The 13,456-nt window shown below is 54.3% G+C and overlaps 2 protein-coding genes across 9 annotated transcripts; both read left to right on the forward strand.

Annotated features, from left to right (window-relative positions):
* The first annotated feature begins 1,202 nt into the window (after positions 1–1,202).
* Positions 1,203–5,635, forward strand: Cd164l2 (CD164 molecule like 2). 2 transcript variants are annotated; one of them, XM_010632690.1, is made up of 6 exons: positions 1,203–2,052; positions 2,419–2,586; positions 2,685–2,756; positions 3,241–3,285; positions 4,798–4,942; positions 5,572–5,635. In XM_010632690.1, the coding sequence occupies exons 1-6, from the start codon at positions 1,965–1,967 to the stop codon at positions 5,573–5,575; spliced, it is 522 nt and encodes a 173-aa protein (XP_010630992.1). In that variant the 5' UTR covers positions 1,203–1,964; the 3' UTR covers positions 5,576–5,635. The 2 variants fall into 2 exon arrangements, with proteins under 2 accessions (XP_010630992.1, XP_010630984.1); XM_010632682.3 differs by lacking the exon at positions 5,572–5,635 and having other exon boundaries at positions 1,205–2,052; positions 4,798–5,309.
* A 2,995-nt stretch (positions 5,636–8,630) lies between these two features.
* Positions 8,631–12,539, forward strand: Fcn3 (ficolin 3). 7 transcript variants are annotated; one of them, XM_033767754.1, is made up of 9 exons: positions 8,631–8,781; positions 9,028–9,123; positions 9,476–9,552; positions 9,780–9,851; positions 10,046–10,173; positions 10,974–11,103; positions 11,208–11,342; positions 12,085–12,305; positions 12,399–12,539. In XM_033767754.1, the coding sequence occupies exons 1-9, from the start codon at positions 8,639–8,641 to the stop codon at positions 12,417–12,419; spliced, it is 1,023 nt and encodes a 340-aa protein (XP_033623645.1). In that variant the 5' UTR covers positions 8,631–8,638; the 3' UTR covers positions 12,420–12,539. The 7 variants fall into 7 exon arrangements, with proteins under 7 accessions (XP_033623645.1, XP_010631031.2, XP_033623646.1 ...); XM_010632729.3 differs by having other exon boundaries at positions 9,780–9,812; XM_033767756.1 differs by having other exon boundaries at positions 8,664–8,781; positions 9,508–9,552.
* The last annotated feature ends 917 nt before the right edge of the window (positions 12,540–13,456 follow it).

Genomic DNA, 13,456 nt, shown 5'->3' on the forward strand with positions numbered 1-13,456 from the left:
GGATCAGAGAGGAGCCTAAATGAGCAAAAGGAGCCAATATTGCACAGGGGAGAAGGTTGAGCCCAGAGAAGTTGCAGCAAGAGATCCCTGTGGGGTGGAGAAAGCTGTGAGACGGGAGGTGTTGAAGGTTTAAGCAGGTGACTGATGTGAGTTGCAGCAAGATCCCTGTGGGGTGGAGAAAGCTGTGAGACGGGAGGTGTTGAAGGTTTAAGCAGGTGACTGATGTGATCTGACTTATTTTCCAAGCTCAGTCTTACTGGTGACTTGAAGGATCATTCGACCAGGCAGAGTCAGGGGTGGAGGCAGCCCCTCAGGAGAGAGGAGCTAGGGTGAAGGAGGAGGGGGTGCTGCAGAAAGAAGGTGATGGGCAGAGCCCAAGAAAGGCTAACGAGACTTGTAAAGGCAGGAATCAAAAGGTTGTGGAGGCCAAGCCATTGTTGGAAAGTTAGTAACTGGAAGAGACATGGCTAAATGCCTGGTTTCAGGAGAGCCTTGCACTCTGAGGGCCAGCTTGGGGAGGGGCTGGGAGAGGCTGTGTGTGACAGGCAGAGGAGGGGGACAAGGACCAAGGAGGCTCTGCAGGATTTTAATCTGGGGGGGGTGAGATGATCTGTGTGTGGTGGGGTGAAGGTGCTGTAGTTCCCATCCTGGGTGACAGGGTGGATAAATGGGGCCTCTGTGGATGGGGAAAAGGGACAAGGCAGTTGCAAGGGTCTGAAGGCACCTGAGTGGAGGTGCCAAGGAACCAGGGACCCATAGGAGGGACAGCAGAAGACAGAACTGGACCCCTGAGCAGCCTGCAAATTGGAAATGACACAAATCATGCCCAAAGGGTAGTTGTGGACACTGGGCTAGAAGCTGCCAAGTAAAAGGTCTTAGTGGAATGTGTATTCACTTAGCAATAAGTGGCCAATGATTAGCTATGTTATTAGTTACAGGCGTGATAGCTGGGAAGCCAGAACTAGACTGGAGACGGAGATTAGAGATTTGTTTTTGTCTTGTTTTAACTTGTGAACCCGAGTGCTCTACCACTTACCTAGAACATTTTATTTTGAGACGGGGTCTCAGTAAGTTTTCCAGGCAGGACTCCGAAATTGCGACCCTCCTGCCACAGCCTCCCTCAGTGCTGGGTTACAAGCATGTGCCACAGCTCCTGGCCCTTGTTGGCTTTTAAATGAGGACTGATGCTTGAGAGATTCCCAAGATGTCCCCAGGAAGAGTGTGGCCTAGGGCTCGGACCTAAACTGGGACACCACTGATTAAGACGGGGCTAGGGGAAGGAGGAGGAGGGAGAAGAGGAAGAAGAGGTTCTCCCTAAAGAACCTGAGAAGTGGCGGAGAAGGGAGGAGAACCAAGAGAATGCGGTACCAGGCAGGAAAGGTGGCCATGGGGAAGGCTTCGGAAAAGTCCACTTGACTTAGTAAGGGGGTGACACATGATTGGCCAGAGGATGTGGTGGGCTGAAAAAGCAGAGAACACCAAAGGTGGGCATGGTTGGAAAGGACTCTACAAGTCCTTGTCTGAGCCAAGGCCTAAGGACAAGAAAGTGAGTTTATTTCAAATCTAGATATTGACACTGTGACCTCAGTCTGGACACTCACTTTTTCTGAGCCTCAGTTTCCTTACCTGGAGAGGAGGGTTGGAAACAGTAGCGCTACTTAGCGATTTTCAAAAATTGTGGATGGGAACTCTCGGTGAGCTAACTGAACTAGCGCTAGACCCCGCCCCTTTTGCTCACGCTCCGCCCAGACTGCGGAACAGGGCTACACCTTTGACCGGCCACGCCCACGTTGGCTCCACCCTCCCAAAGAGCCCAACCTCATCTGGCTTTCCCATTGGCCACGCCCCCAGACCGGCCACGACCCAATCGCCCGAGTCTTGCTCACACCGGCTCCCGCGAGCCAGTCCAGAAGGGACGCAGCCCCATCAGCTGTCCGCCGACCCCCAGCCCTCACCCCGCTCCCATGGCCGCGCCGAGACCCCGCACCTTGCGGGCTGCGCTGTGTGGAGGCTTCTGCTGCCTTCTCCTGTGTGCCCAGCTCGCGGTGGCTGGTAATGTGCGGCGGGGTCTGGTTAAGGGCCGGGCAGGGATAAGTGGAGCAGGCCCCTCACCCGGCCGCTTACCCAGGGCTACAGGAGTAGGAGAAGGAGCCTCCGGCGCACACACGCACACACACACACACACACACACACACACACACACCCCAGGTGGGGGATTAGGGAGCTTCATGTGTGTCTGGAGGAGGTGGTTCCAAGTGTACCTGGGAACCCCAGGTGTGTGCAAAGGGAGGCTCTGGGGGAAGTGGAGGAGGCTAGGTGGGTGTGACCCTGGGCTCGAGGAAGCTCCAGGTGTGTGCAGAGGGGTGGGAGCCGCAGTAGTGAGGGAGCGGCTCCCTTCCCATTCCCTCCCCACTCCAGGTAAAGGAGCTCGAGGCTTTGGGCGGGGAGCCTTGATCCGTCTGAACATCTGGCCTGCTGTCCAAGGGGGCTGCAAACCGCTGGAGCCCTGTGAGCGATGTGTGGAGGGGGACAGAGCACACAACCGCTCTGGCTGTGTGTGGCAGCAGTGTCAGCCGGAGAAGCCAGGTATGGAGTTGGGCCTTCCCCAAGCCCAAGGACCCCAGCTCTGAAACCCAGGCCTTGACCTTCTCCCCAGACTGCTCCCCTGCAACTTCTTCCACCAGGACATTGTGTGGCCCGTTCTGAGGTGGCCAAGGAGGGCTGCTCGGTCTACAACCGCTCAGAGTCCTGCCCTGGTAAGGGAGTTCCCATTGGCCTAAGCCAAACTGGAGGGTGGGGGCTGAGGACTCTCCAAGCCTCTCTCGGAGCGTGAACTGTGCCCACAGACACCTGGGACCAATTTTAACTCTACCTGTAGCTTGTGAAGTAATTCCTTCCCTTCTCTGGCCTATTTCCTCATCTGTAAATTGGTCCGGGTGTGCAGAGGGAAAGGGAGCGTTAACCTTTCCGACAGAAGGCATGGCAAGGGGCTTCAGAAGTTCAGAAGGAAGGGAGTGGGACTTCCTGGAGGAGGTGGCATCAGAGATAAGCCTTGTAGGTAGACATGGAGACAGGGCATATCTGGGTGAGGGAACTATAAGACAGGCTTGAAAGTTTGAGGGATGTCGAGCTGGGCCAGGGCCTACTCCAAATCGAGGTCCTGCTGCTGGCTGGGGCTGTGGTCTTGGTGGCAGCCAGGGAGTGGGGAGGGCTGTTTTATGATGGTTTCTGTCTCCTCAGCCACCTACCACCACCCCACCTATGAACCGAAGACAATCACAACAGGTGGGTGCTCCCTGGAGTGGGGATGAGAGGGCCAGAGGTGTAGGGGACAGAGCGGACATTGGCACTGATGTGTTCCATGGCCTCAGCCCTCTGACTTCTGCCTCACACCTGTTTCCACATCTGTCAAATGGGTTGGATAATTTCTACAGTCCTGATGATTTTTATGATTTTTTTTTTCATGCCCTGAAAATCCTATTTTTTTATGAACTGCTGCTGGGCACCAGGTCTGGGCTCTGTGCTGCCCTTTCCTACTTCTAGACTCACTTTGTGCCTCGTGCTGTGTAAGACCCATTGTGTGTCTGTTGAGGGTGACCAAGAAATGGTGGTTCCCATCCCTCCTGTCTGTCACCTGTGGTGAGAACTCAGGGCCTCTGAGGAGCTGAGGGTATGCGGCTCTGGCTGCTAATGAGATGTCCTCAGTGACCACCTACTGCAACGGGCAGGCCAGGGGGCTATGGTAGATTCCCGGCAGAGCAGGGCCCTTTGTTCCCACCGCCCCTCAGGGCCTGGAGGTCACCAGACTTGGCCAGGGTGACTGAAGAGGCTTTTGGTTAATTAAAGCCGGAAACTGATCTCAGAGGCTGAATTATTGATGGTTGCCTCGGCTGGAGCCCCAGATCTTCAGACTGTGGCTCACTTCTTCCTTTTCTGCTCCTCCTCTCCAGTACTCTTCCCTGGGGCTCCCTGAGCTACAGTGGGGCCATCCTTTGTCCTCATATTCTCAGACCCTCCTTACACCACCCACAACCTCTGGGAAGTGGACCCTGCTCCCAGCCGGACTCCTGTCCACTGTCCAAGCATGATCTTCCACCCATAGCCCCACCCCACCCCCGGGCGCCTGGCCCAGAGCCTGAAATCGAATCCCTGGTGGGAGTTGATAGGTAATGTGGCACAGCTGAGAGCCACCCAGACCCTGCCTGGCAACTGTGGCCCTAAGTTTCTACCCTCTGAGGAGCAGAGAAAAGGGTCCAGGAAGCCTGGGGGAGTCCAACTCTGTTCTACCTACTTGTGAGGTGACTTCGGCCAAGGCTGGCCCATCATTTCTGTAGGGCATTGGCCCTAGGCCTCCCCTTCCCCTCTGCTTCTCACTCTTCGGAGTCCTGAAAAATGGAACTCATCGTCTGCACCTGGGCACTGTACCCTGAGCCCCTCAGCTGAAAGGCCTTGTGGACAGGGTGCCTGAGTGCTGAACCCGTCCTCGCCCGTCTGCACTAGTGAGATTGAGGCTGGAGGGGAGCTTGGTTGCTCTTTCTTTGGTCCACTTACCTACTGGGCCCGTGTGATCAGGTGGCCCAGAAAGGGTGTGCTTGGTGTAAAGCCACAGAGAAACTCAGTTGCAGGGCCAGACTGGACAGGGCCACACCCCACACAGCTCTGTCTTTTCCCCTCTGCCTGCAGGGCCGAGCTGGCCCATAGTGAGAGCTGGGGCCTCAGAGTGTCCTGCACCAGATGTGGGCTGGGATTCTGGTCCATGGTGGTCTGCTGTGACCTCCACCCTGCCTCACCCTGCAGGGAGCCCCACAGTTCCAGAAACCTGCAGTCCTGGCTTCGATGGCCCCAGCTTCATCGGCGGTGTGGTGCTGGTGCTGAGCCTGCAGGCAGTGGTCTTCTTTGCACTGCGCTTCCTCAAGGCCAAAGACAGCACTTACCAGACACTGTGAGTCCCTGGCCAGCGGGGCTGTCCCAGCTCACCCCACGCTCCCTCTTGCCCAGGGTCAGCCCTAAGGACAAGGACTCCCTCCCAATGTCCCCATGTGAGTGAGCCACATCCCTTTTTACTCCTCCAGTTGGGAGCTCTCTCTGCCAGATGCTGGCTGGGACCAGGACTCAGACTGGGCTCAGGGTCGGGGAGCCCGCTGAGCCCCTGTGTCTTTGCCCCCTCATGCTGCCAGCAGGGAGGAGAACCAGTAGGTGATGGCCCAGGCAAATCTCCGGCCTGGCTGCGTGCTCTGTGTGGTTTCCTTGGAGAGGGTGGCTGTGCAAGGCCTGTGTGTGTGTGAGGGGAGCTTAATTCAAGTGTTTATTCTTCCAGCTGTGCCTGCTGTCTGGGGGTGGGGGTCCTCCCCTGGCTGAGACTGGATCACCCCCTAAATATCCTCTCTGTGTGGCCTCCCCTTGGGCCTGGACCCCATACTGAGGGAAGGAGGATGCAGAGGCCACCCTCCTGGCCACCTTGTGGGCACTGGGTGGGAGAAGCTTTCACCACCAGTTTCGGGTCCCTGTGGCCACTGAGCAGGCTGAGTGCCCGATACCTGACACCCCCTCCTCCTGGCCTGGCACCTGCAGCTGAGAGCATCCTTCAACTACATCGTCGTGGCTGTGGCTCATCCAGTGACTGCTTGGCACCCAGCCTAGTGCCTGGGGTCTGTGCTGCTGCTCCCCACCAACCTAGCCAGGCTCTGCCCCTAAATAAAAGAATTATTTCCAGTGTTTTATTTCCTGTCCGGTGGCTTGGGGTGAGGAGACAGCTGGTGTCCCCAGGAATTCTGCCTAGGACTGTTGCTGTTAGAGAAAATTCCCGTAGTTCCTTTTGACCCCAGTCTCTCCCTCTCTCGGGTACAGAGCCTCAGTATCAGAAAGGTAAATACATGAGCTCAAGATCACACCGTCTTCCTGGCTCTAGAGTGACCAGAACCTCAGAACTCCCTTCCAGAGGCCTCGCCGGGGTTTCCCAGCCCCCTGCCAAGGTGAAGGGATCCCAGGGATCCCTGGAAAGGCCATTCCCATCCCCGGGCACAGAAGCCACATGGACTAGTGACACCCTAGCGCTTGGGCACTCACTGGGAGTCTCCTCTGCTGCTTCAGTCCCAGCTGTGCCAGGAGGTGGGAAGGAAGAGTCAGAGTTGAGAGGCCAGCCTGGGAGCCTGACCTGTGTCAACTCAAGCAACTTATTTCTCAGACCTGGGCCTCAGTTTCTTCGTCTGGAACCGGACGATGAGATTCCATCTTGGTGGGGTGTGGAGAAGGCTCAGGGAAAGTGCAGGCACTGTTTGCTTCAAGCCACCCGAAACCCTTCCAGCTGTGCAGCCCTGTGTCACCTCTGCTGCAGGCCTCCCTTGGGCATCTCTGGCTGCAGCTGGAGGTCACTAAAGGCCTCAAACTCAGCAATCCTCCTGCCTCAGCCTCCTGAGTGCTGAAACTACAGTCATACACCACCGTGCCTGGCTTTATGCTCAGCTTCTTACCTTCCTTTGTTGAATGTTCTTTATCTTTTAAAAGTTGTGACTGTGAGAGGATAAAAGGACTACATGGAAGATTATGTAAAGAGCGAGAGTGCACCCCTGTAATCTCAGCACTTGGGAGGCTGAGGCAGGAGGATTGCCACAAGTTTGGGGCCAGCCAGGGCTGCATAGTGAGTCCCTATCTAAAACACAAAAAGAGAATCAGGCAGGCTCTGGTGGTGCACTACAGCCCCTCTACTCTGGGAGGCTGAGACTAGAAGGCAAGTTTGAGCCCAGCCCAGGCAATTCAGTGATTTAGCAAGACCTGTCTTTAGACAAGTAACAAAAAACAAAAAGACTTGGATGAGCTCAGTGTGAAGGCCCTGGGTTCAATCACCAATACTGGGGTTCCAAAAAAAAGTTAACAGTGTGTTTTTTCTATTCTCTGTGAATTTACTACGTATATACACATATTTAGCATTTTTACAGCACAAAATGGGACCATGCGCTACACGGTGTGCTACATGGTCTTCTGTGACTTTATCCCCACCATTACAGATCAGATTCACATAGGTGTCCAGATGGCTGTCACTGATTTGCCGGGATTCTATCAATGGCTGGGGGGGGGGTCATTTCCATATTGACCTTTTTGGGGGAGTAGGGGTGCTGGGGATGAAACCAGGGCTCATAGCATACTAGTGCTCACCACTGAGCTGCACCCCAGATTCATAAACAGCATGCTGAATGGGCTAGTTTGCAGTCCTTGGCACACATGTGAAGGCCAGAGAGGACAGATTCCTAGATTGGTACTGCAGTCTTGGGGGCCTCACAGGGACCCATCCTGTTAGGGAGGTCCAGGCTCCACTTCCCCTGACACCTCTCTGTACACCAGCGTTCACCATCCCCACCAGCACCAGGCCTGGCACAGGGCAGGCCCTCAGGAAGGGTTCACCGAATGAATTGCCAGGTAAGATGGCACACGCCTGTAGTCCCAGCACTTGGGAGGCTGAGGCCGGAGCATCACCACGAGTTTGAGGCCAGCCTAGGCTACATAGTGAATTCAAAGCCAGTTGAACTACATAGTGAGACCCTGTCTCATAAAACCAAACAAGGGGGGCCAGGGATTTAGCCCAGTGGTTCCACCGCCTGCCTTGCAAGCGCAGGCGTAAGGACCCGAGTTCAATCCCCGGTACCAAAACAAAACAAAACAAAAACAAACAAGGGGCCAGAGATGTAGCTCAGTGACTCTGCAACCACCTGGCAAGCACAAGGTCCTGAGTTCAATTCCTGGTACCAGAAAACAAAAACAAAACATATGTATGTATAAAATACATAAGCATCCAGGCATTAAACATATACATATTTCATTGTAGGCATAGCACTCAGAGCCTTGTCACATGAAAGTACATGCTCTTCCACCAAGCTATGCCTGCATCCACTTACAGAGTGTTACTCGAGCCCCTGAGCCCCTGCTTTGTACCAGGCATGTAACCCACAGCCAAGAGCAAGGCCACATCGGGATCAGGGTGACGTACAACCACCATCAGCCTGACCTCTGAGTGAAGCAGGTACCTTATAAATACTAGCAATCATCACTATTTTCCTTTTTTCAGTGGAGCCAGGGCCTGGCACATGCTAGGCAAGTACCCTAAGCAGTGATCACTAGAAATAGTGTTAACAAAGCCCAAGAAGGACCAGGGTAGTAGAGACTGCCTCAGGGCTGGACCCTTAGGGACAGATGGAAGCAAAAAGGAAAGAATTCCACACAGAAGGCACAGAATGAGCTAAGGTTAAAGGTGAGAATCAGAGGAGGGTGGTAACACATGACTGTAACCCCAGCATTCTGGGAGGGTGAGGCAGAAGGGTTACAGATTCCAGCCCAGCCTGGGTAAATTAGCACTGATTCTGTCTAAAAAAATTTTTAAAATGCTGGGGATGTAGCCTAGTGATAGAGTGCTTGCCTAGCATGTGTGAGGCCCTGCATTTCATTCCTGGTGTCACATAAATAAACAGGAAAATCCACATGAAGGTGGAGGTCTGGAGAGGTGGCTGGGGTGCTCTGGAAGCCTGGCAGAGACAATGCTTGTTCTCTCTGGGGCTCAGAGAGGAAATGCCCCACCCGCCGCTGGCTCCAGCTTGGGTGGGGTGCCCCCTGGGGGACAATGAGAGGAAGTTTTGCTCCAGGTTCTCCCATGAACCTGGCTTCTTATAAAAGCTGGAATCCTTGTTCTGGTGGCCCCAGCCAAGATGGGCCTACTGTGGACCCCACTGTCTTTGCTCCTCCTATTTTGGGAGCCTGCTTGCCTGAGGACTCAGGAACACCCCAGATGCCCAGGTAGGGGCTGAGGACGCTTTCTCCACCAACCCACCTCTCAATCCCTGCCCCAAGGAGCAGGGTGAGTTTGACAGTCTGGATTCTGCACGCAAATATATGCAAGAAGGATAGAAATGGTGCAAACCCTTACCCACCCAGCAGACAAGCATCCTGCCAGCCGCAAGGTGGAAGGTGGAGCTAGAACTGTAGAGGCCTCTGGGACAGACATGTCTACCCTGTGCCCACTGGCCCCACGTCTCCCTGCAGAGTCGAGAGAACTGGAAGCCAGCAAAGTTATTCTCCTGCCCAGTTGTCCTGGAGCCCCAGGAAGTCCTGGGGAGAAGGGAGCTCCAGGTCCGCAAGGTGAGAGATGCTGGGGAGCTGGCAGGGCCCTTGGGTAATCTGGGGAGGCTGGAGACGTAGCAGTTGGACTGAGGAACCTCCTCGGTGCCAGGCACCAGCACCCTAATATCTTGCAGGTGGGTGGTATTGTCCTCATTTTGCTGAGGGGAATTGAGGCTCAGGGAGGATGTTTTTTGTTTTGTTTTTGTAACCGGGGATCGAACTCAGGACCTTGCGCTTTCAAGACAGGTGAATCCCCAACCCAGGGAGGATGTTTTTAGCCTTCAAATACAGAGCTATGAAAGGGTAAAAATGAGATTGGAACCTTCTGGCTCCAAGTCTCTTGTTTCTTTCGGTCCTGGGCATGAGGCAGCACTCAGGGCATCTCCGCTTCTGGGATTTCAGGGCCACCTGGGCCGCCGGGCAAGATGGGTCCCAAGGGTGAGCCAGGTAAGTGTGTGGGACTGGGGCCTCCCTTCCTTTCTTTGCTCTGTCCCCAGACTAGAGGGTGGGACGTCTCTGGGGCTGCTGCTCAGCAGTGGGCTATGATCGCCCACCTACTGAGGGTGGAAGGCCAGGAGAAATGGGGAGATTAGAAGGGCCTCAGTCCCACCCCACTAGGTATGCTCTGCTCAGACTTCACCTTGGAATCAACACTCGGTCCTTCCCTGGGACAGGAGATCCAGTGAACCTGCTCCGGTGCCAGGAGGGTGAGGTGGCCTTCATAGGAGCCAAGAATCTGGAATCAGGCATTGCCGTGGTGTTTCAGGGCCCCAGATGTGGCCTCACCGGTCCCCACAGCCCTTGCCTCCCTAGAACCCCTCTTCAGGAGCCCAAGGGAGTCACAAGGACTCCTGGAGTCACACACTTTTCCAGTATCTGGGTGGAGGGGTTTGGGAAATAACTTGCCCTCCACCCCACTAGCAGATCTTTCCTTTCCTAGGCCCCAGGAGCTGTCGGGAGTTGCTGAGTCAGGGTGCCACCTTGAGTGGCTGGTATCACTTGTGCCTACCAGAGGGCAGGGTCCTCCCAGTCTTTTGTGACATGGACACTGCAGGGGGTGGCTGGCTGGTGAGTGAGAAAGGGGAAGAGCAAACCAGGCTCAGTGGTCACTTCTCCCCTCAGCCCCTAGGGGGAAACTAGAGCCCACTGGACAAGGCACCCTTTAGAAGAATTCAGGGGCCCATAACTGCAGTGCAAGTGTAACCCATACAGTACTGACAGTGGAAAGTGGCAACAGTGGAATTAGAGATACTTGGATTAAGAAAATATTTAGGAGGGAAACTTCAGAGTTGAGGGACAGCTTGGCGTTGATGGGGAAGGCGAGGGAACAGCAGGATAAAGCCAAGTCCAGTTTTGAGTCTCTGGGAGTAACATCTTTGATTTAAATATTTTAATTTCTTTTTTTTCCCCAGACAGGGTCTCATTATGTAGCTCAGGTTGACCTTGAACTTGCAGCAATCCTCCTGCCTCAGCCTTCTGAGTGATGGGATTACAAGTGTCACCACCACGCCTGACTAAATATTTTAATTTTTAGCATGGTAAATTCAAACAGATTATTTTGTCCGCTCAGGACTGACCATCTCCCAAGGGCGGCGATAGCGCTCCAGTCCTTCAGTTCTCCCCTGTCCCTGCTGAGCTTACAAGGTCTGCATTCCTGGTGGAGTGTTAGCTAATAAAGGAGCAGAGTTAGTGCAGTATATTCACAGGCAGAGCCTACCAGGCGGAATCACATTCATCTACAAGTCCCCAGCGAAAGAAGGGAAATGCCTGCCCATCCCCCACCGCCTCAACTGCCCGTGCCCTTGCTTTCTTGCCCACACCGTGTGGCTGGAGCCGTAGCTGGTGTGCCAGTCCCTTTGGCTCCCCAGGTGTTCCAGAGGCGACAGGATGGTTCTGTGGATTTCTTCCGCCCGTGGTCTTCCTACAAAGCAGGTTTTGGGAGCCAGGAGTCTGAGTTCTGGCTGGGGAATGAGAATTTGCACCAGCTCACTCAGCACGGTGAGTTCCCAGTAAGGTAGAGGCCTGCAGGGTGTGGCCTGCCTCCCAGAGGGCCACCCTGGGATCTTCCGAGTCCATGATTCCAGTCTCCCCCTTCCTCCCAGATACCTGGGAGCTTCGAGTAGAGCTGGAAGACTTTACTGGCAACAGTACCTTTGCCCTCTATGAGACCTTCCGCCTCCTTGGGGAGAAAGACCACTACCAGCTGGCACTGGGAAGGTTCTCAGAGGGCACTGCTGGTGAGTGGACTTAACTAACATGGGGCCTTAACGAGGGGACCACTACCTCCACGAATGACCCAGGACAAGATTTTCCCCTCGGTGGTCCTCAGTTTCTGCATCTCGGAAATGGCAATCCTGGGAAAAGATGGCACAGGAGGGAAAGAATTGGGGCCCTAGAGGAAAACAGTTTGAGCCCAGCTCTACCGCTTGCTAACTATGCGACCTTGGGCAAGTCCCTTCCCTAGCAGAGCCTGCTTCTTCCTCCACACAGCTGGTGGGGAGGTAGCATGGGGGTGTGGGTGCTACCCAAGGCTCCGTTGAGTGTTAGCATTCTCTGCTCTGAGAGAGGAACCAGGAAAGGCTTCTTTCAGAGCCGCAGTGAGTGCTAGGGAGGGATCTGAAAGGCGGAAGTGGTGATGGGGTGGGGCCTCAGGGGAGCCCCCTTTCCTGCTTGGGCACCCAAGAGTTTCCTCCTGGTGCAGTTGCTCAGACTGCTGACCAGGACTGTGATGAGACAAAGGAACTAGAGGGAAACGGGATTCTGGAGGGTAAAGCAGGGGAAAGAGCTGGTGAATTGGAAGCCAGACAGTCCTAAGTTCAGATCTCATTGCCACCGACTAGCTGAGTGGCTCTGGGTAAACATCTGGCCCTGTGCTTCTGCTCTTATGTCAAGAGGCCTGATAACATCTCCAAGGTAAACTCTCCAAGAGTGGCAGGCCTGGTGTGGAGTGCTAAGGTACCTTCCGGCCTCTCCCTGCAGGGGACTCCCTGAGTTCCCATAGTGGGAAACCTTTTACCACCTTTGATGCTGACCACGATTCAAGAGAGGGCAACTGTGCAGTGCTTGTCCATGGTGCCTGGTGGTATGGATCCTGCTACCGATCCAATCTCAATGGGCTCTACGCAGTGTCTGAGGCCACTGCCCCCAAGTACGGCATCGACTGGGCCTCAGGCCGAGGCGTGGGCCACCCCTACCGAAAGGTTAAAAGGGGCTCTACAGTGTCTGAGGCCACGCCCCCCCCATACGGCATCGACTGGGCCTCAGGCCGAGGCGTGGGCCACCCCTACCGAAAGGTTAAAATGATGCTTCGCTAGGGCACCCTAGCAGATGGTGCCCTTATCTTTTCTATGCAGCTTCCGGACCCTCACCACCTCCCCATTGCCAGCTGCCCCTGCTTCCCTGTCCACATCTAAAAATAAACCACTTTAACCCTTTCCTGGCTTTCCAGACTCTCACTTACTGGGCAAAACCCTATAGGGCAGGGCAAGGCCATAAGTTCCCTTAAGTTTCCCATTTAAGGAAGAACTACCTTCCAATCAGGAAAATGCTAGGAATGGCCTTCTGAGGGAACGAGGCTTCTGTCTCTGGAAGTGTACAAGACAAGGCCAAAGGGGCATCTAGTGGAAGAAACAGATGGAATTCAAGTATCCACCGATAATGTTCCTGGGCCATCTGTGTCCTGCAAGTAGACAGGTTGTTTGTTCGTTTGTTTTTGTTTTTTACCAGGGATCGAACTCAGGACCTTGCGTTTGCAAGGCAGGCGGCAGAACTACGGAGCTAAATTCCCGGCCCATGTTTGTTTTTTTGAGACAGGTCTCACTATGTAGTTTAAACTAGACTTGAACTTGCTATGTAGCCCAGGCTGGCCTCGAACTCATGCAGATCCTCCTGCATCAGCCTCCTGAGTGCTGGGATTACAAGTGTATGCCACCGCACCCAGCTAAGTGAGCAGTTTTGTGGCAGGAATCGCACAACTTTCTCATGCTCTCTGTTGCTCATACTTGTCCCTTATAAGTTGTCTGTTTTCCACTCCAGCCTGTCACGGGCCAAGTTCTCACCCCTACTGCTTTTTGCTTATTGCTTATCCCATAGGAAGCTGGTTTGAACCCAGGGTCAAACCAAGGAAGGTACATTTTTCTTCCATGAGGCAACAAAGCAATGAAAAAACATTCACCAAGCTAGCAATTATTGAGCAGTTCGTTTGCCCAAAGCCACAACAATATTAAATGGTGGCAGAAACAAATAATTAAGAGTCTGACAGGTAGTCCTGGGTTTGTATCCTGCTCTGTCACATAGCTGTCTGATCCTGGACAAGTTACTCAACCTCCTCCCCCAGTCCCAGTTCCTGATT

The sequence above is a fragment of the Fukomys damarensis genome, unplaced genomic scaffold, assembly GCF_012274545.1.
Source record: "Fukomys damarensis isolate Sample0158 unplaced genomic scaffold, DMR_v1.0_HiC HiC_scaffold_23, whole genome shotgun sequence".
Classification (NCBI taxonomy): Eukaryota; Metazoa; Chordata; class Mammalia; order Rodentia; family Bathyergidae; genus Fukomys; species Fukomys damarensis.

What these genes read in the sequence shown, in the direction of transcription:
- Cd164l2 (XM_010632690.1), top strand. Translation starts at nt 1,965, where the DNA reads ATGGCCGCGCCGAGACCCCGCACCTTGCGGGCTGCGCTGTGTGGAGGC. An exon ending in TGCCCAGCTCGCGGTGGCTG is followed by an intron (nt 2,053 to 2,418) that starts GTAATGTGCGGC and finishes TCCCCACTCCAG; the next exon opens with GTAAAGGAGCTCGAGGCTTT. An exon ending in GTGTCAGCCGGAGAAGCCAG is followed by an intron (nt 2,587 to 2,684) that starts GTATGGAGTTGG and finishes TTCTTCCACCAG; the next exon opens with GACATTGTGTGGCCCGTTCT.
- Fcn3 (XM_033767754.1), top strand. Translation starts at nt 8,639, where the DNA reads ATGAACCTGGCTTCTTATAAAAGCTGGAATCCTTGTTCTGGTGGCCCC. An exon ending in GGGTCCCAAGGGTGAGCCAG is followed by an intron (nt 9,553 to 9,779) that starts GTAAGTGTGTGG and finishes TCCCTGGGACAG; the next exon opens with GAGATCCAGTGAACCTGCTC. An exon ending in CTGCAGGGGGTGGCTGGCTG is followed by an intron (nt 10,174 to 10,973) that starts GTGAGTGAGAAA and finishes TTGGCTCCCCAG; the next exon opens with GTGTTCCAGAGGCGACAGGA.